We start from the raw sequence: 20,444 nt of genomic DNA, 5'->3' as shown, positions 1-20,444 counted from the left end.
TATGTCTGGGTTTTGCTTCGGTATGCACCTCCCATTTTCCGATCAAATTTCGATGATCTGAGCCGCTCAATGTGATTAGAACGTGATTTTAAGGGTACGCATGGAAAATCAACAAAAAAAATGATCAGGAAGGGCTTCATTTGAGTAGTTTTTTATTGAATAGTTCAATAGAAAACTACTCAGATGAAGCCCTTTTCAGTCATTTTTTTTTTACTAATTTCTTACGGATACCCTTAAAAACACGTTTTGAATACATCGAGCGGCTCAGATCATCGAAATTCGATCGGGACGCTATTTAACGGAGCTTTTAACGGAATCCGTTAGTCATTTGGACTAAGGGGGGCGTTTTGATTAACGGAAGATAACGTTGGGAGTAAAATTGAAGTTTTTAAAAGATTGAGAGTCTAATTGAATTTTGGTGTAAAGGTTAGGGGGTATTTTAAAATTTTTCCAATTAACTATATGCTTCAGGGGCTACTAAAATAACTTCTTACAAGAGAAAAATGATTTACTAGAAAACCTTTATTTCCATGGGCTTTAATTAAACATATGTCTCAGACTTAATTAATATTGTCAGAGAACATAATCGAAATCAACTATTTCTAAACACTAGTTTTCTATTAAAATAGTATTTGCCTAGAATCTCAAGTGCTTTATCAATTGGCTTCTTGGACCAAACCATCAAGGTTGGCCCACACACCTACTGTTACTCTATTGGGCCTTGTCGCTCCAACTGGGCCGTGAAGTCAAGTGCGATCACATCTGTATCATTCAAGAATTTTATGTCGTCCACAAGAAATTTGAGAGAAGTCCTATACATGGAGAGTTTCTACACAAGATCCGCTCGTTTGGTGTTCCTCAAAAAAGTGTATGGGAGGCTTGTAAATTCAAGGTGGTGACAACCAAGCACGGGTTGTGTTCAATAAGTAGTTGGCTATGTACATCCTAGGTCAATTAGCAATGAGTCACAAGCGTGCAGTAAGATTTCTTCGATCATATAATACATTGAGAATCTGCTTGATTCATTTCCGTGCTTGTTAGATTAACGGATTTCACACCATTATCTTCATGCTCTTGTAACATAAAAAATGAATTTGCAAATAGACCACAAAAAAGTAAAGCCTCAGACATCGTGATACAATAAAATACACCAAAAGTTTCACCGAAAATGACTTATTCTATGGCTCTTTGGTTGGTTTAGTGGTTAGCCCAAATCCGAAGGGAAACAATGGGTCGTAATGTGGGTCGCCAACATTCATCGGGAGCTGATCGACAGTCTTGAACCAAGTCCGAGAAAGTTTTCCGGTGAAACCATAATCCCCGAACAAAACATCGGCGATGCCTTGTCCTTCCGTTCCCGGTAGCCAAGCGGCTACAAGGGCGTCCATCGCTCCAACATATGATTGAATCACGACAGGGCGACCGGTTATAAGGACAACAACGCATTCCACTGCTCCGCAAACATTTGTGATGATGCTTGGGCCCGGTTCGGGAATCGTCAAATTAAAGCTGTCGCCAGCCGTCTCCGCGTATGTATGGTCTCCTACTACAACAATTGCGTAGGAGAATTCTCCGGACTCGACGAAGCTGGGATCTGGGTCCTCATTGTATACTACTTCTGTTGTCGGGTCGACCGTGTTTTTTATGGCAGTAAGAACTGTGGTCCCTGCGTAGGGGGAAAAAAGGCAGTTTTCGTATCTATCCAATTGATTAACTATTAAACTATCTAGGATGGTTCTGATCACTTCTATACCGAAACAAAAACATATTCTTGACAGAAAACTAGCGCTACATATGTGAGGAGAATGGTCTATCTTGAAAAGCATAAAAAAGTTTTGAAAAAACGAAGAAGCCTTAAATGCCCAAAAATGCTCTTAGTGGAATGGCGCCTCTTTTTCGATTAAGATCATAGCCAATTTCTTTAATCTCTCTTTCGAAATTGTAGTTTCAAAGGTAATATTAAAATCCCTGTTAGCTCACTCGATTTATTTAAGCACTTATTGACGACGTACCAACTGTCTGGTTGTTGCCGCTAAGTCCCTGCCATGAAATTGTCCACCCACCGCACTGATAGCCAAGATTGTCAGCATGAGTCCCTGCAACAAGTATTTTCGATGCCTTCTTAGGAAGCGGTAACAATGGCTTCTCAGCTGATTTACCATTCTTCAGCAATACAAGAGATTTCCTCACAGCTTCCCTTGTCAATTCTGAAAACTCAAGCGTTTTCCAGCGAATGAATAAGGAAAGAAAAAACCTACGCCTGATATGTTGTTTTGTATGGGGTTGGGGTTGTAAATCTTCTCTGAATACGTAACATATGATGTCCCGTGGAGTAGGCAATTGTCTTCTTGTAAAATTATCTTCTATGTTTTTATTGTGTACGCGTGTATGATTATGGACATAGAAGTATAGACTTACTAACCTGACATCCCAGATAGTTAACAAAGCTATAATCACCATTGGGGCTTTCAAACAGGCCTGCTGTGAACTTCACTCGCAGTATCCTCTTCACCGCATCGTCAATTCGGGTCATTGGAATGAACTCTTTCTTCACCAAAGAGGTCAGAACGTCGATGAATTGTGTGTAGTTGTAAGGAACCATGATCTGAAACAAGCCCACAGCCACATTAGTCCTTTGTTGCAACCTGACGGTAATTCGTTCCTTGTATCTTCTAACTTCGAAAAATAAGTAAAGTACGAAAACAACGAGTTGATGAGGAGTGAGTGACCATGTCAATGCCAGCACCGATTCCTGCGAGGACAGAGTATGTATAGTTAGCATCAGGTGGATTTGTGAGCTGATCAATGCCCTGCCAATCCGAGATGACAAATCCCTGAAACAATTGTTCGATTCATACATAAGTTTAGTTGCATATACATATTCCCAATCCCTCACAAACTTGAAGGACAAACATTTAGTTCTATGTCAATCATTTATTTACTTCGAATCGCAGTGTGTTCTTGAGGTAACCGGTGATAAGCTTACGATTGGAATGCATTTTTATGCCATTCCAGCTCGAAAAAGAGATCATCACGGTTGATACGCCTTTCGCAACAGCATTGGCATAAGCTGGCATGTGGATCCTTAACAATCCTTTCCAGCTTATTTCAGTGTTGTTTTCGTTGATTCCATCAGTTGTTCCTCCATCACCCACATAGTGTTTCGCGCATGCCGCGACCTTTTTCCTGCACAGTTAAATTCGGAAAACCAGTGAAGATTAACAAAAGATACAAGTAGTCAAGACTAGTTTAAAAGCAAATAAAAAATACAAAATTACGTAGCCTGTATCATCTACGACAACTAGTAATTGCCCAATGCTTTCTAAATATAGTCTAAATGAAGTATCAAACCTCGCTTTTCCGAAGTTTTTTGTGTAGATACAAGTACATCGGTTCTTTTTAACGTCTCATATGAGGTGAGTCCTGGATATGTGTATGGTCTCACCTTACGCGAGATGAACATTACAAATAATCGTGAATTATAAAAATTTTCCTTCTCTCAACAAAATCTACTTCTCGGAAATTTTTATTTCAAAAATAAGCTTCAAACATGGTCCATCTAACTAAGTTCATAAAATAGTCTAACACAACAAATGTTACCAAATCTATTTAATTCCGTTAGTTGTATTCAAGAATGGCATCAGATATATTAAGAATGTATAATCATGTGGAATTCTAACTCAAATTCAATTTTTTGAACCTCCACTCACTCAAAAGTAATACCCCTATTGAACTTGTTTCTTTTATTGAACAATTGTTTTGTTCTCCTACCTACACTACAAGAAAAAACACTTTTGCCGACTAAAATAACAGTCGCCAAATGGCTATTTTTAGTCGCCAAAACCTTTCCGCGACTAAATTTTTGGTCACCACTTTGGTCGGCGACACTTGGTCTGGGAAAGTTTTTGCCGACCAAAATTTTTTGTCGCCGAAGATTGTTTTTCCCGACAAAACACTTTTGTCGCGAAAGGTATTCGCGACTAACTTTAATCGCCGCATCTAATTAATTGAAACCCTTTTGAAAAATCATATTTACATACGGCGACCAAACTTTTGGTCGCCAAATACAACTTTCTCCGACTAAAACAATTTTGTCGCCAAATAAATAAGAGTGTTGCTATAGGTACCGAAAATGGGGGAGGGATTTCGGACCGACGGCCGCCGGCGGGCCGTCTCCGGCCACCGGACGGCCGATCCGAGCCGTCCAAAAATTCTAATATACATATACACACAAAAAGGGGTGCGCCGATCAAGCACCCTACACACCTCGGATGACGTTGATTCCCGCGTTGGGCCCCTCTGTTCTTTCTTTTAGAATTTTTGGACGGCTTGGATCGGCCGTCCGGTGGCCGGAGACGGCCCTCCGGCGGCCGTCGGTCCGAAATCCCTCCCCCATTTTCGGTACCTATAGCATTTTTCAATAAATATAATATTAAAAAAAATTTGGGTGCCACGTGGCCCGTCTTTGTACCGCCACGTGGACTAACCTGGATCCTCCACGTGGCACGTGTAGAATAATCCAACCGCATGTCTTTGCCAAGAATCGAACCGCCGACCTCTCTTACCTTATGAGGGCGTACAACCACTGGGCTACACACTTAACTTGTGCTTTATTCCTAAAGATAATATATTTATTATATAAGAAAATAAAATAAAACTTATAAAACTATATTTATATAAAATAAAATAAAATAATATATATTATATTATATTATATATTATGTACGAAAAATTAAATATATAATATAATTATGTTTATTATGATATAATATATAGTAAAAATATAGTTAGATTAATTACATTTATTTATAATTTACTCTAAAATAGTGATAATTAATTTTTAACTTTATGCTCTCATATTAGAGCCATATGAACAAATGAAAAATGTAACTTAATCATAAAAGCCATAGAGACGAATATTAATTATGGCCCTTTAGCATAAAATGATCAGAAATCCTCTTCGTATATTTTCCATTACTGATATAATTGTTTTTTTTTTATTAAAATTCAAAAATTCCTAAGAACCTAATCTAAATTGATAGTCCACTATCGCAAGACCCCAACCGAAATCATTTCTTCTACCAAAAAAGACTCTCTAAAACACTACCGTTGAGTCTTCGACATCGAAATAAAAACTCTAACCTCTAAAAAAATTATCCTCGTCCCACTCCATTTCTTTATCACATTGAAGCAACCTTCTTCTTCTTCTTGATTTTTTTTTTTTTTATAATTTTGTTACATGCCTAAGGTCATAATAGTCGAACATGTCCCATATCAAATGAGTTTAACGCAACTTTTTTCCTATCTTGCTTTTTTTTAAAACTCTTTATGGACCTGTGGTTATGTCTTCCTAATGGACCTAGAAAGCGTAAATTAAATTAGTGTCTAATTTTTTTAGTGCCTTAGTAGCGTAGGAGGATTTTTTTTCATTGGAGTTAAAAATGGAGAAACCATGGCCAAATAAAGATTTGAGAAGTTCTTCGTCATTCATTTTTTTTTTCATAGTGGGGTTTTTATGACGAGAATTTGTGCAATGTACAAATGGGCATCTTAGAAAAACTAAATGACCCATAAACGGCATGTTATTTTCATCCGCACGGGTACATTTTGTAGATGCGCACTATTTGATTAGATGATGAACGTGGATCTCCTCCTACCCCAGTACGAGGACTTTCTCCAACCTCAGACACACGACAACCTTTCATTGGCCTAAGCTCATTTTCTCCATAATCTGCCTAACATCTACCTAATGGAAGTTAGCCCAACCCATATTCCACCGTAGGGAAATTAATCCTTTCCACCATTAACTCCAACAATTCAATGTCCTTTTTTTTCTCATCAAGAAATTAGTTATAAGGCTAGACAATCTTTCTTTGTCTAAAAATATAATAGAGAAAAATCCGAAAAAACCAATAAAAAAACACGAAACAACACATCCAATAGATGAACGCCAATGGAAAACCTTAAAAAAGAAAAAATTAGAATAGCTAATTTGGACGTTCAATCAAATTCAAAAGAGTCTAGAGCAAAAATGTCATTGCCGTTTGAATTCCAACAATGTCATACCGCTATTGAAAAATATTTTCATCGGTGTAGATGGGAAAAATGATATCGGTAACTCATTTTACAGTAGCTAGAAGTTGGACTGTATATGATTCATTGAATAACAAGATTATGCAATTTGATTGATTCTTGTAAAGATTAGCATAAGAGTTAATTGGATAAATTCTATTAGATTTTTCCTCTTCCTTATTTTAAACGAAGGTTTTCTCCATTCATAGGAGCATTGTTTTTTTTTTTTTTTTTTTTTGCTTTGTTGAGAATATATGGAAGAGAGAGAAACTGAATTTAAAAAAAAAAAAGAAGTGTAAGGAGAAAAGTCAGATTTAATTCAGGAGCTTTTTTTTTTTTTTTGTTACTTTGGTAGCATTTAACATTAGATTTAAGGAGTTGCCATTTAAAAAAAGTGAGATTTAATTAAGAAGTTAACGGTGGAATATGGGTTAAACTTCGGTTAAGTAGATGGAATAAATATATAAGGTTATCATGATATAATATATAAATTTTCGGCGACAAAATGACCTTTGGTAGCCAAATGGTAGCCTTTTGCCGACTAAAGATATTTTAGTCACCAAAGGTTCACACAAACGGCGACAAAACGAATTTAGTCGCCAATTGGTAGCTTTCCCCGACTAATATTTTTGTCGCCTAATGTTTTTCTTTGCCGACTATTGGTTGGTCGCCAATTGTTTGTTTTCGGCGACCAAATGGTGGCACTTCGCCGACTAAAAATGTTTTAGTCGCCAAAGGTCTACAAAATCGGCGACAAAAAAGAATTTAGTCGCCAAATGTCTACGATTGGCGACCAAAACTATTTTAGTCGCCAAAAGTTGACAATCAGCGACAAAAAATAATTTGGTCGCCAAATGTGTTTTTTCTTGTATTGCTATTAGTTAAAAAGAAAAAGAATCTGACGCAAAGAATTACTATTGGCCGCAAAAAATTATTCCTGGCCGCGAAGAATTACTCCTAGCCATGAAGAATTACTATTGGCTGCAATAAATTACTCGTGGCCAAAATGAATTACTTTTGGCCGCAAAGAATTGAAAGACCATAAAGCAATTTGATACGGTAAGAGCAATTTGATGCGGCCAAGAGCAATTCGATGCGGCCAAGTGCAAATTCGATGCCGTCAAGTGCAATTCAATGGGAAAACTGCAATTTGATGTGGGTGCAAATAAATGCGGCCAAGAGTAATTCGTAGCGGCCAAGGGCAATTCGATGCGGCCAAAAGTAATTCGATGCAGCCAAGAGTAATTTGATGCGACCAAGAGTAATTTGATGCGGCCAAGACTAATTTGATGCGACCAAGTGCAATTCGATGCGGTTAAGTGCAATTCAATGTGGCCAACTCCAATTTGATGTGGGTGCAAATAGATGCGACTAAGAGTAATTCGTAGCGGCCAAGTGCAATTCGATACGGTCAAAAGTAATTCGATGCAGCCAAGAGGAATTTGATGCGACCAAGAGCAATTCGATGCGGCCAAGACTAATTTGATGCGGCCAAGTGCAATTCGATGTGGTTAAGTGCAATTCAATGCGGCCAACTGTAATTTGATGTGGGTGCAAATAGATGCGACCAAGAGTAATTCGTAGCGGCCAAGTGCAATTCGATGCGGCCAAAAGTAATTCGATGCAACAAAGAGTAATTCGATGCGGCCAAGTGCAATTCGATGCGGCCAAAAGCAGTTCGATGCAGCTAAGTGCAATAAGTGTAATTCGATGCGGTCAAATGCAATTCAATGCGGCTAAATGCAATTTGATTGATAAGTGTTAGGAAAATAAGGAAAATTTGAAAATAAGGAATCAAAATAAGATTAGAAGAAATTAATTTTAGTTTTTCTTTCATCCTTCTTCCAAATATTTATTCAAGTATATTTCTAGTTTTACTACCCGTATATCTCAGTTATAGAAAAACTATGTACAAAATTCGATGGTCCAAAACATAGAGAATTCAAAAACCATTGTTCCATATTATATAGATATAAATGTTCAGGTAAGAGATTTGGAAAACAAGAAAGTTATGCTTACTTCCGCTTCCAATTTTGAGATGGAGTATGTGCACTGGGTTTAGAGCCGATGCGTTGAGTTGGCTTTAACACTTGGTTTGAATGTTTTAGTAAATGGAATTCCCAACTGGAACTAGAAATTTTCAAGGTTAACATGGTCGTATTGTAAAAGTGAATTGCCAGAATGAAAATATCCCTGTCCTCTCTCTCTAACTTTCCTCTCTCTGGTAACTAGGGTATCGGCTGCCGCCGCCTAGGGGTAGGGCCGCCATCCCTCCTCCCCTCAGGCTCCCCTGTCCTCTATTTCTCCTCTCTACCTCTCTCTCCCTCCTCCTCCTCTTCCAGCATCGATCTCCTTTCCCCTCCCCGTTTCTGCGTTTCTGGGCCACCGCTTTCCTCCATGTGGGAGGGTGGGGCGGCTGCTGTCGCCTCCGACTGGAGGTCTCCCTGGTCTCCTCCGGATGCCTAGCAGCGTTGGGTGGCCTGTACATCTTGTGCTGCGGTGGTGGTGGTGGGTATGAGATGTAGATCTATTCGGGGAGGGTGGCAGTTTGGGTTTTTGGAGGTGTAGCTAGTTTTTATTCCTAACCTTGTTTTGCAGGTGTCCATATTTCCAAAATCGATTGGTAAAGATGGCGATCTTTGTTCGGTGGTGGTACAGTCCGGCGGTAGTGAGGTGGATGCGGCTCCCATGTTTGTCTGCTCTGGTCATTTTTTTTGTGCGCGGCTATCTGAGCTCTCAATCGGACGAGGGGCTGGTATCTCGTTGCTCTGGTGTGGCACTGTTGCTGATGAAGATTGGGTTTTCTGATGTTTGTTTGTGTTGTAGGGGACTGTTTGGGTTTGTTGTTGTTGTTGGTTGTGGTCTGGCCATCAGTCCTTGAATTGCTTGCTAGGCCGGTTCTGGCCTTCACTGCCGTAGGCCGGTTCCCGCCACCGCCTCTACATCTGGGCGAGGCCGGCTTGGCTTAACGGCGAGGTTGGGCTCCGGTGATTTGTGCGGTGGTGGTTGCCGGTGTAGTTAGGGTTCTGTGGTTTGGTTAGGGTGGGCCGGCCCAAGTTTGGGCCGGATTTAGGCGTTTGGGCTTTTTTGATTTATTTGGGTGCTAGGTTATGCTGTATTGTCTTATTTTGTTATGATCCCTAGTAGACCTTTAGGTGTTTTGGACTATGTATGCCCTTGTGGTGTATTTTCCAACTTTTTGTTGAATCCTTTCCCCTTTTCCCCGTGTTTTATTGTTGTGGGGTTCCAATGGAGACATCACTACAACAAAAAACACATTCGGTGACATGTAAAAATGTCACTAAATGTCCAAATTTTGTCACCTATTATTTTTGGTGACACAAGAAGGAGTGTCACTGTATCCATGACACTGAAAGTCAAGGGTGACAAAATTTTGTAGGTGTCACGGAATGTTGTCAATGGTGACAAAAATTTGATGTCACCAAAGACAAATTTTCCGTGACACAGTTGTCACCGAAAGTAACAGTGACAACAATATGGTGTCACGAAAGATAGATTTTCTGTGACAAATGTGATTATGTCACAGATAGTAACAATGACAACACCATGTTGTCACGGAAGAGAGATTATTCTGTGACAAAAATTGTCACTAAAAGTACCGACCATGACAGCCGATTGTGTGTCACCAATAACCTTTTGTTGTAATAGACACACAACAGTGACAATCTCTTTTGTCACCAAAAAGAGGACTTTAGTAGCAATATAATTTATTCCATATATTGTTTTCAACTGCTTACAAATTAAATTTTAGATTTTTTTGTATCTTATAATTCAACTTAGCAAAACTTAAATTGCGAAGAAGCCAAATATAATTCATATCAAATATCCATTAAGTCAACATTCATCATCCAACTTCAAAACGTTTCAAAAAATTCATCCTCTAACAATAACCACTTCAAACATAACATTACCGAAACTACAAAACATCCATATCCAAAAAGAACTCAAAACAAGTGTTCCATTTACTCCATCTTGGTTAGCTTCCAAAAATAACTACCAAAAAGTCTTCAACTCCATCTTGGTTAGCTTCCAAAAAGCAACTGCATCTTCTTATTTACCTGTGCAAAATTGGAAAAAAGAAAAAGTAATTATATATGTAACAATGTCCGACACATGGACAGGCTCCGGACACACTTGAGACACGTGTCTGACACATGAACAACATTAATTCAAGCTTTATCACACTTTTAAAGCCTGAAAAAGCACGATAATTAAATTGTACGTAAAAAAACAAATTCAATTAAACCACATAAATCACTTCTTTTCATGCACGAATGCTATGTTCTATTTACGTATTTCTTTTTCCCAAAGTACATTAAAAACATCATAAGGCAAGGAGGAGGTATGAGAGGTGATCAATATGGCTTAACTAGCCATAACACAAGAAGTCATACAGTCAAATTAGAAAATAGCAGCTAGTTTTTGCCACGTCAACCTCAATGATATCCTCTCGAACCATAGAAGTGCCACAAGTTCCCTAACCTTAGCAGTGGGCAGTGGCAAAACACAAAACTAGAAGGATGCTACTGCACATTGCGCGGCATGGCCACCAATGAGTACATGAGAGAGCTTGTACAGGTAAAGATAACCAACTGCAGCGAATATAGACTGCAACATCCTTGGAGCTTTAATCTATGAAAAACACTAAAACGGTGGCAATTGTCATGAAGGAATGCTATGATACTAAATTTGAAAGCACATAGACCACATGTTGTGTACCCAATGACAAAAACCAGCCAAAGACCAAATGTTAGAGCTTGGTAAATTGGTAGCCAAAGTGAAACAAACCAGTAGTACAAAAACAAAAACTACAATTACTGTACAGAAACTGAAATTACAATTACTGTAAGGAATATAGCTTAAAATAGCTCTAGTTCCTGCAATACAGCTCTAAGTTTCAATTTTTTATTAGCAGCAAACTTGCTAATTTTGGTTTCATGGAAGGGCAGAAAAGAGCGAATCCGTTGGCACCAATAGGTATCTCCATCTATAGGTCTCCAAAGTGTCCCAAGCCCCCAACAACACACCAGACATAACACATTCGTGTTACAGCCAAAGCATGAAGCATTCAACTTTCAGTATTAGAACTACTTTTTTCCAGAAGTCTATAAATTATTGGGATTACAATCTCCCATCTACATGAGAGGTCAGAATATATTCTTTACTATCAATTGTGAGCTTCTTGTACCTGGGCAATCATTAAAAGTGGATGTTCCAACTCCAAGTGTCTAATTTGGTTACGGCGTTAGACAATATCACATATCCATGGCCTTATCCAATCCTATAGACAGGTATTTGGAGGAATGGAAGAGTTCATTTCACAATGCATAAAACCATTGGTACAGTTCACATGACATTAATGGGTATATACTATATTGTACTTGTACCATTTAGGACCTTGCAAAAGAATCCAATGGTTGATGCAGTATATGCATAAATTCTTATCTCCAAAAGTTCTTTATCTATCTAATAATAAATCAAAACTTTGTCCCACCAACAATGACTTGGAATCCTGAACATTTTAAGATCACAAACAATGCTTAACATAAACTTGCCATATATGACTTGAACTGGTAAAATTTCCGAAACTTTAGAAGGGGGTACTTACCTTGGGCAGGACATCCTTGAGAGTTTGATGATCCTATCCTAATTATAGAAGAGCCAAATTTGACCTGCACATAGAGAACATATTGCCATTTCTTTAAAAACTCTGCACTTAATACTATAGATAAGGATGTTAGGATATTTGAACAACTAAATAAGCAATGCAAGAACAGTATAAGTCCATATTCTAAGTACCAAATATAATGTAAGCAGTAGACAAAACACAAACACATAAAAGTGTGGTTCCAATGTGTGCAGATTCAAATTTTAGTTCTTCATAACAAATTGATACTCCTGCCATTTAAAAAAAAAAAAAAACAAATTTATTCCCAAAGAGATACGAGAGAGAATACCCAATTATGATTCTGAATTTGCTAACCCAAGGATTCTTGAGAAGACTCCAAAATGAAATCAAGCCTATCAAATCTTCAACTCTGCCACTGTGGGTCAGCCTAGGTCTATGAGGGAACTGAGAAATTTAGAGAAATCAAGCTGAAACAAAAGAGAGTAATACACTAAAGAAGGTAAAATCATAGTTACCAATTTTGTAAATCAAATTCTCTCAATCACTCGCATCAGTTTGCAAACTCATATAAAACGCAACAAAATATAAGACCCAATACACAATAAAGTTAACGAAAAATTGAAAACCTTACATAGAAATCAGAGAATCGAAATCACTTACAGGAAAAGCAATTGGTGCGCCATGAAATTGAAGCTTAAGAAACCTTCCCCAAATATTTGAAACCCCGATCTGCCCAATTGAAAACCCTAGAGCATAGCTTGCGTCTATATTGTATACACGGACGAATATACCTACGAAGCCGAATCCAGAATATTCGAAATCTTCCCAGCGAAATGTCGAAACCCTTAAATAGAGAGAGGGGATTTGAGGTTCAGAGAGATCGAAACCCAAAACTTGATCTAAACCGAACTCTGTGCCTGTGTGTGATCCAAATCGTGTGACAACCAAACAGAAAGGTCGATCAGGAAGAAATCGTGCGTACCTGCGACGCCGGAGAGAGAGATCGACGATCAGTGAAGATGCCAGTGAGAGATCAATGACGATCAGAAAGGACTTGGGGCTTTTTGTTTGAGAAGTTTTCGTTTGGGGGCTGAGGTTAAAAAATTATGAGCTTTTAGTTCAAAAGAAAGGGGAAAAATAGGAGGGAGAAGGAGAAGATTTTGGGTACACAAAGAGGCGACGTCGTTTTAGGAGGGTTGAAATTTCGCAGGTGTTTCTGAAATTATTGACGTGCATAATCAGATTAAAAACGGCATTTTTTTTAATAATGCCGGTTGTGGAAAGACGCAGAGTAAGTGGAGAGAGTAAAGTTGAAGTAAAATTAGGGCTGGTTTTTCAGTAATGATTCTACACAAGTGTATTTGTACATATCATGCACATATATTTTTGTAGGGCTTATATTGGCCTCCCACAAAATAATCCAAACCTCTCATTTTTTAAAAAATATTTTTTGGAAAGTTTTTGTAAGAAATCAACTCCAAAAAATATCGGTAAGAGCTTTCTCAGAAATCGTAGGACGAATAAGAATGATTCGTCCTACGATTTTTGAGAAAGCCCTCACTGATATCTGTTGAAGCTGATTTCTTATACAAACCCTCCTAAAAATATTTTCAAAAAGATTAGCGGTTCAGATCATTTTAGCGGACCCCACAAAAATATATGCGCCAAATATGTGAAAAACATCTGTACAAGTAGCTAGCATGGTTGCTTGTTTTTGTGATAAGAAAAACTGACGTCGTTTTGAATGAAAAAAAAAATTTATTTAACTTTTTATAAGCGCGCCAAGTTCTTTAACTTTTTATAAGCGCGCCAAGTTCTTACCAGGAAATTCGGATCTTTCAGTGACAACCTTACGCTTGTCACCAAAACTTGCCTTCGGTGACAAATTTTTAGACCTTTCAGTGACAACTTTACACTCGTCACCAAAACTTGTCTTTAGTGACAAATTTTCTGTCACCAAATCCCCTCATTATTTGGCACCCCAGGGCCTGGTTACCCAAAGGTTTTCAGTGACAAGTAGTCAAATTGTTTGTCACCATTGAGTATATTCCGTGACAACACCATTTTTTTGTCACCAAATGGTGTCAAAAGGTGTCACTATTGGTGTTTTTTGTTGTAGTGCATGGAATACCCTGGGGGGGGGGGGGGGGGGGGGGGGGGTGGGGGCGGGGTCCATTGATGAGGAAACAGAGAAGGCGGCAAATTTCTCGTAAGAGGAAAGTTCAAATGTGTCACCTCTTGTGTAGGTTTCATTAGCCAAGACATTTGGTCGGATTGCAAATTGAAGGAAAGAAACACATGATTAGGGTCGTGTAGGAGCAAATGGTCATTCATAACATCATGAAAACTCAATGTCAATGCAAATGTCATTCGCCGGAGAGTTTCGTGAGATTGGTGCTGGATTCGAGGGAAACACAGCGTGGATACAAATTGGATGAGGGCACACTACAAGAAAAATGATAATTAGTGATGAAAAAGTGGCGACGAAATTTAATTTTGTCACTAAATGAGTATATTTGGTGATGAAAAAATAAATTCGTCACTATTTTGATAACTTTCGTGATGAAATAATTTCGTCACCAATTATGCCTGTTTAGCGACGGAAAAAATATTTTCGTCACTAAAGGTACCCATTTGGCGATAAAATACATTTTTCGTCGCCGAAAGTTTAAAAAAGGTGACAAAATTATTTTTCGTCGCCAAAAATAATCATTTGGTGACAAAAAATATATTTCGTTGCCAAATGTGAGCAATTTAGTAACGAAATATTTTTTTCGTCACCAAATGCTTAACTTTGGTGACGAAAAATAATTTCATCACCATTTTAACGCTTTCAGTGACAAAAAATATATTTCGTTGTCAAATGGGTACCTTTCGTGACGAAATTTATGAATTACGCTTTGTCACTAAATGTATTTCGGACATAACTCTTTACTAAAATCTCCAATTGAGATAATTCAAATTGGGTTTGAACAATAACTCAATTGCCTACAACTTTCATATTTATCAAAATTGCTAATTTTAATATTTAAAGGTCCAAAATTACATTCGAAATATATTTTCATGTTAAATGTACATATGTGTTATATATTAGATATTTCAAATATTTACTGAAAAGTGTGTGTAGTGCAGTTGGTTGGAACTTGCGCGAAAAACTCAAGGAACTCGGGTTCGAAACCCAGCAGGAGCAAGAAAGATGGATTTCTTTTCCCATATGAAAACATCTTTCGCAACGAAAAATTTCGTCACCGATTTCTTATATTAGTGACAAAAAATTTCGTCACCAATGTGACCCATCGGTGACGAATTTTTTCGTCGTCAAAAAGCACAATAAGTGAGGAAAAAAATTTTGTCACCAATTATTCACTTTTTGGTGACGAAATATTTCGTCATCAAAAGGCACTATGGGTGACGAAATATAGATTTCGTCACCAGGTAGGAATCCTCGACAACCTTTAGTCGACAAATTTTTTTTCGTCACCTATATTATTTGTGACGAAAAACATGCAATTTGTGACGATTTTCATTCGTCACCCAATTGAATTTTTCTTGTAGTGGCACGCGGGAGCTTGATTGCTCATTGGTGTGAACCAATCTCTAAGCAATTGCGAATCAATGGTGGGGGAAATGAGAGAGGAAACCGCCCAGACAATGATTTAAAAATCGGCCATTATGTAACGTAACAACCAATAAGTAACGGGTTTTTGGCCTTGCAAATACCATTGCCCCCAGATATATCAGAGAAAGGGAAACTCGCATGTATATCGGCCAGTTCCCCTTATGTATCAGTCTATTTCCGTTTCTGATTCACAAACCGATTTTCCGTCATTACGGCCAATACTCGACCATTACGGATGATTTTAGCACATCAAACTTTCTTTCCTAAAAAATGAATTTTGAAAATTGACATCCACAAAAAAAATATTCCCATTACATATCGGTTCAATACTTACATATCGGTTTAATACTTTCGATACCGTTACACCTCAACTATTACCATTACGTGGTGGCTTGTACCTTTTACTTAAAATCTTGCCTGCGTGATTCATAATGACAGTCAATGGCCCTCCATTAGAAATAGAATTGGGCCCAGTTATTGGGCCTTCAGAAATTCATACCGCAATATATTATCAGTTTCCTTAATTAAGCTCAGTTTGAATGCCCGTAATCTTTTGCAGGAATCAAATTCATAGTAATTCAATACCCTAAGTAATTATATTCCGACGTTTGGAATAATTAAGTAATCTTCTTTAGGATTCATTGATTTTGGAAATATTCTAAAGTCAAACATTTCTTTTTTATATTGATCGAACCAGGAATCCAAGATTCCCATAGGGGGTGGGAGGGATCAAATTCCTCCCGTACTTAGGAATGTGATTCCTCCTGGATTGGGAGATTAATAATCTCATTCTCATTCCCACTCTTCACAAACATAGGAATGTTAGAGTTCTCAAATCACATTCTTATTCCCTCCTAAGATGCCTGTCATCCAAACGTAGCCTTAAGAAAATCTATAGGGAAGAGAATAAAGATAAATATGTGGTATTGATAAGTCGCTGGAAATGTGTTATGATGGGGGAAGTGATTAGTACGATTGGAGCTATGTTGGCTGAGAAGGGAAAAAAAACAAGATTAATTAGCTCCTTTTTTTTTTTTAGATTTTTAGATTTGTTTTTTTAGGGTCGGGTGATCCAGAAGTGGTGTTGGATTAATCGGATGGGCATTCGGGTTGCAGCTATGACAAATCTATGATTGTTTTTCATCAATCTTTTGGGTAAGGAAAAAATAGAAAAAAAAAAAAAAACTCAAGGATCCAAATTAATTGCTATTAGAGCAGGTCATATCTCTAACACGAGGTTATAATTTAGAGACTAAATTCTATCCGGCCACCATGGGTGGAAATTCCATGGTTTCCACCATCGCCTATGGGCTCCACAAAATAATTTTTGTTATAATATGAACGGTTCATTTTGTAGGGTAAGTAGAGTAATATATTCATGGAAAAAATCAGTTTAATTGGATATAAGATGAACTATATTTTTGAATGTACTATATTTTTGCAGTTCCTACAAGATGAACGGTTAAGATTATAACAAAAAATACCCAGTGGAGCTTGTAACGGGCGGCGGTGAAAAACCAAAGATTTCCACCACAGGTAGAAAGAATTTTATCTCTATACTAGTAAAAAACTCTTACTTGCCACCGACAAAAGGAGCACCCTTTATGAGATTACTGGGGATTTCTCCTTGTAATCCCGGAATGATCTCGGTCATTGCCTGAACAATCCTGTGATCTTCGCTGTAGCTTCCATAGCACTGACCCCATCTCGGATCTCTACACAGCTGTACATGCGTCGTCTGATTATTATTCGGTTTCTAACACATCTTATTTAATTAATTAAAAGTAGGTATTTTGTGCAAAAGTATACTGAACGCCTGTAGCTCTGACTTCAAGAGCAGTCGCAGCTCCAATTCTCTTGACCAGTTCAGGATCTCTAGTTGCAGCAAAATGTATACTTGTCATTAGTTAGTAATTCACAAAACGTGCTGCTTAAATAAGTAACAGAACTTATCAGAAAAAAATCAACAGATAAATATTTGGTTGTGGATCCGGTCCTCAATATTCGGTGTCAACGAGATGTTTATAATATATATGTTGCGAATGCATCTTCTAGATCTTATCTAGTTTAAGGCTTCATTTTTTTATCGTGAATGTTGCGTGAGAAATATGTTCTTAGACAAAGAATTCGTTCTCTTATCGTGAAGTAGTAGATATTTTCTTATCTTTTTCACAGCTGCCCTAAAATTAATCTACTATAAAATTATGTCCCTTGTGATCATATTATTTTGTGCATCGCATGCAATCACTCACCCACACGAATTTGGAAATCTTGTACTGCAGCCCGCACTATAAGGGCTGTAGGGCGGTCGATCTGGCCCGCGTTCATTTTGATTCCGACGGCTCGAATTTAATCTGAGCTCCTACATATATATGTTCATTGCTCAGATTAAAATCCGAACTGTCCATAAATGAACGGTCAGATTAGCTGCTCTATAGCCCCCGTCAATTTTGACACCGACATTAATTAATCCGAGCTCCTATATACTGTCCATTGCTTAGATTAAAATCCAAACCTTCCATAAATGGATGGCCGGTCCTATAGCCCTCTCAGGCAGCCCGTCCTATAGGATTCTCTTGTCACACTCACACATATATGTATGTATATATACATTTTTATGCTTGGCTGGTAGCTCCAAGACCAATATTGTGGGGGAAAATGGTTGCCTTGTAGACGTTATTGTTGCCATGCATCGCATGAAATCACTCACCCACACAAATTTGGAAATCCTGTACTGCAGCCTGCACTATAAGAGTTATAGGGCGGTCGATCTGGCCCACGTCCATTTTGATACCGACAGTTTGAATTTAATTCGAGCTCCTACATATAAATGAGCAGTCGAATCAGCCGTTCTATAGCTCCCGTCAATTTTGACACCGACATTAATCCGAGTTCTTATATACCGTCCATTGCTTGGATTAAAATCCAAACTTTCCATAAAAAGATGGCCAGTCCTACAGCCCTGTCGGGCAATCCATCCTACAGGATTCCCTTGTCACATTTACACATATATGTGTGTATATATACATATTTATGCTTGCCTGGTAGCTCCAAGACCAATATTGTGGGGGAAAATGGTTGCCTTGTAGACGTTACTGTTGCCATGCACAGCGTCCATGCCGTAGATGATTGGGATCTGAAGGCGGGTGGACAGCGCACCTTTCTGGAAACTGTTTACCATCTCTATCCATGTCCCGGTTGACGCGTTTACCGCAGGAACGCTTCCTCCCCCACTCAACACGCTCCCTGCCACATGATTCAATCACAACTTTCTCAAACCACAATTATCATTTCCAGTAGTAGGCTTGTGCATGCATCGAATTTGATTTATAGTATTGATCTCAATCTAATTTGTTAAGGCTCTGTTTGGTAAAGTTGTCAGTTTTTTATTTTTTGTTTATGTAAAACAAGAAATGAGTTTTTGTTTATTTATTTAAAAAATGTCTGGTGTCCATAATAGTTTTTGTTTGTTTATTTTTTGGGCTGCCAAAGGTATTTTCAAAATAAATGAAAACACAATTTTTGTGTTTCTAGAATTTTCGTAAACTAGTGAAATTAATTATGTATTTTGTAAACAAAACAGTAACACAAATATGTTTAACAAACATGTTTATGGTGCCTATTTCAAAGAATATGGAAAACAAAAACAAAAAAAATAGGAAATAAAAACTTTTCCAATTAGAATCTCTAGAGTGTCAATCAAATTACGAGGAGAGAAAATGAATTTTCATTACCGATCTCGAAAAAAATATTGTGAATATTTGGTACTGCTTGACTTATACTTTGCTCATGATTTCAAAGTAAAAGTCAAAAGCATCAAAATGAAAGTTTTTTTTTTTTTTTTTGCTCGGCAATCAAAATGAAAGTTTTAAGTCAGCACTTTTGCACTTTCCTCAATTGACTTGCCTATAGATTGAGAAAATGGAATTGTTAAATAATCAAATTTACGGATGGAGGAAAAATGGTTTAATTCAGAACATATCTATAGAATCATGCATCAAGGATAATTTGGATAGTTATATTTAACTTCTGAACATATATATTCAAACTTGTAAAAGCTATGCTAAACGCGTTTAGAATTCACGTTTATTCTTTCAGATTAAGACTCCGAAATAATCTCACAAATCTATCTTATAATTAATAACACTTGAAAAATTGCACGATAAAAAGAGTAAAGATTGGAATAAGATGATCATATTTTACCAATATGGTACTTTTTGATCACTTCAGCTGAAGCAACGGTTCGTTCAATCTGAGTCATTTGGCCTATCTTCTCCTCTAGAGTCATTCGACCCATCAAATCCTTAATCCGAACATTTATGTGCTGTTTCGGATCCTTGTATTTCTCGTACTCTGCTTCTGCTGTTGCTGCCCAGCACAAACACAAGGCCAGAATCCAACAAACATGGATGGAGATTCTCGCCATTTCACCCTTCCCAAATTGCCCTTCTGGTCATAAAATTAATGTTATTTTTATGTTAGAATCATGGCATCTTAATTCGTGAAATTCTTTTACCATAGTAGGCCATGGGCTACGATAAGTTCTTTAATATAAACAACCAAAATTTGAGTCTCCATTGAGTGTAATAAAACAGACAATGTAATTTTAAGGATATACATATTGTCTAAAAAAGGAGAGGCTGTTGTGCGTAACCGTACAAATTTGGATTGCAATCCAGTTCTGGCACACCCGCGACTCTAGCCGATTTGGTTTTGCACTTTTTGTGGAGAAACAAACTCATTAATTTTTGCCAAATATTTTTGAACTGTGACAATGCTTTTAGAACAGTAGAGAGTGTCAGAACGATCCATAAAATGATACGCAAGGGCAGAGGGAGAAGGGGTCAAGTGGGCTCATTTGGGTCCACTTGACCCAAAATGTTTTGAATTTTTTCATTGAACAATTGAAATTTCGCTCCATTTTGGAATTTGACGGCAAAAAATGCAACAAAATTTGCCCAAGAATTTCCATTTTGTAGTGTTGCCTCCTTTTAAATCTATGATTTTCCTAACTATCGTCCAATAGGAGTGGATGATACATACATTTTTCGAATTTCAATCCACATGTACAGGTTTCATGCACTTTCCAAAGATACTGGACTC

At 37.7% G+C, this 20,444-nt stretch overlaps 1 protein-coding gene and 1 long non-coding RNA gene across 2 annotated transcripts; both read right to left on the bottom strand.

Moving 5' to 3' along the window:
- Positions 1–1,120: 1,120 nt before the first annotated feature.
- Positions 1,121–19,782, bottom strand: LOC131301952 (uncharacterized). The gene is made up of 9 exons (XM_058328479.1): positions 19,545–19,782; positions 18,383–18,587; positions 17,141–17,216; positions 16,919–17,079; positions 2,943–3,186; positions 2,730–2,834; positions 2,423–2,605; positions 2,013–2,214; positions 1,121–1,666 (listed from the first exon to the last, which is right to left on the bottom strand). Exons 1-9 carry the CDS (start codon positions 19,765–19,767, stop codon positions 1,179–1,181), a joined length of 1,887 nt encoding a protein of 628 aa, XP_058184462.1. The 5' UTR covers positions 19,768–19,782; the 3' UTR covers positions 1,121–1,178.
- LOC131301953 (uncharacterized) lies at positions 10,603–12,779 on the bottom strand. The gene is made up of 3 exons (XR_009191483.1): positions 12,051–12,779; positions 11,702–11,765; positions 10,603–10,725 (listed from the first exon to the last, which is right to left on the bottom strand). It is a non-coding gene; the product is annotated as an uncharacterized LOC131301953 (long non-coding RNA).
- Positions 19,783–20,444: the final 662 nt, after the last annotated feature.

This window comes from Rhododendron vialii, chromosome 9a (assembly GCF_030253575.1).
Source record: "Rhododendron vialii isolate Sample 1 chromosome 9a, ASM3025357v1".
NCBI classification, from domain to species: domain Eukaryota; kingdom Viridiplantae; phylum Streptophyta; class Magnoliopsida; order Ericales; family Ericaceae; genus Rhododendron; species Rhododendron vialii.
Note: the sequence above shows the minus strand (reverse complement) of the source record. Positions and strands in the feature narration are given on the sequence as shown.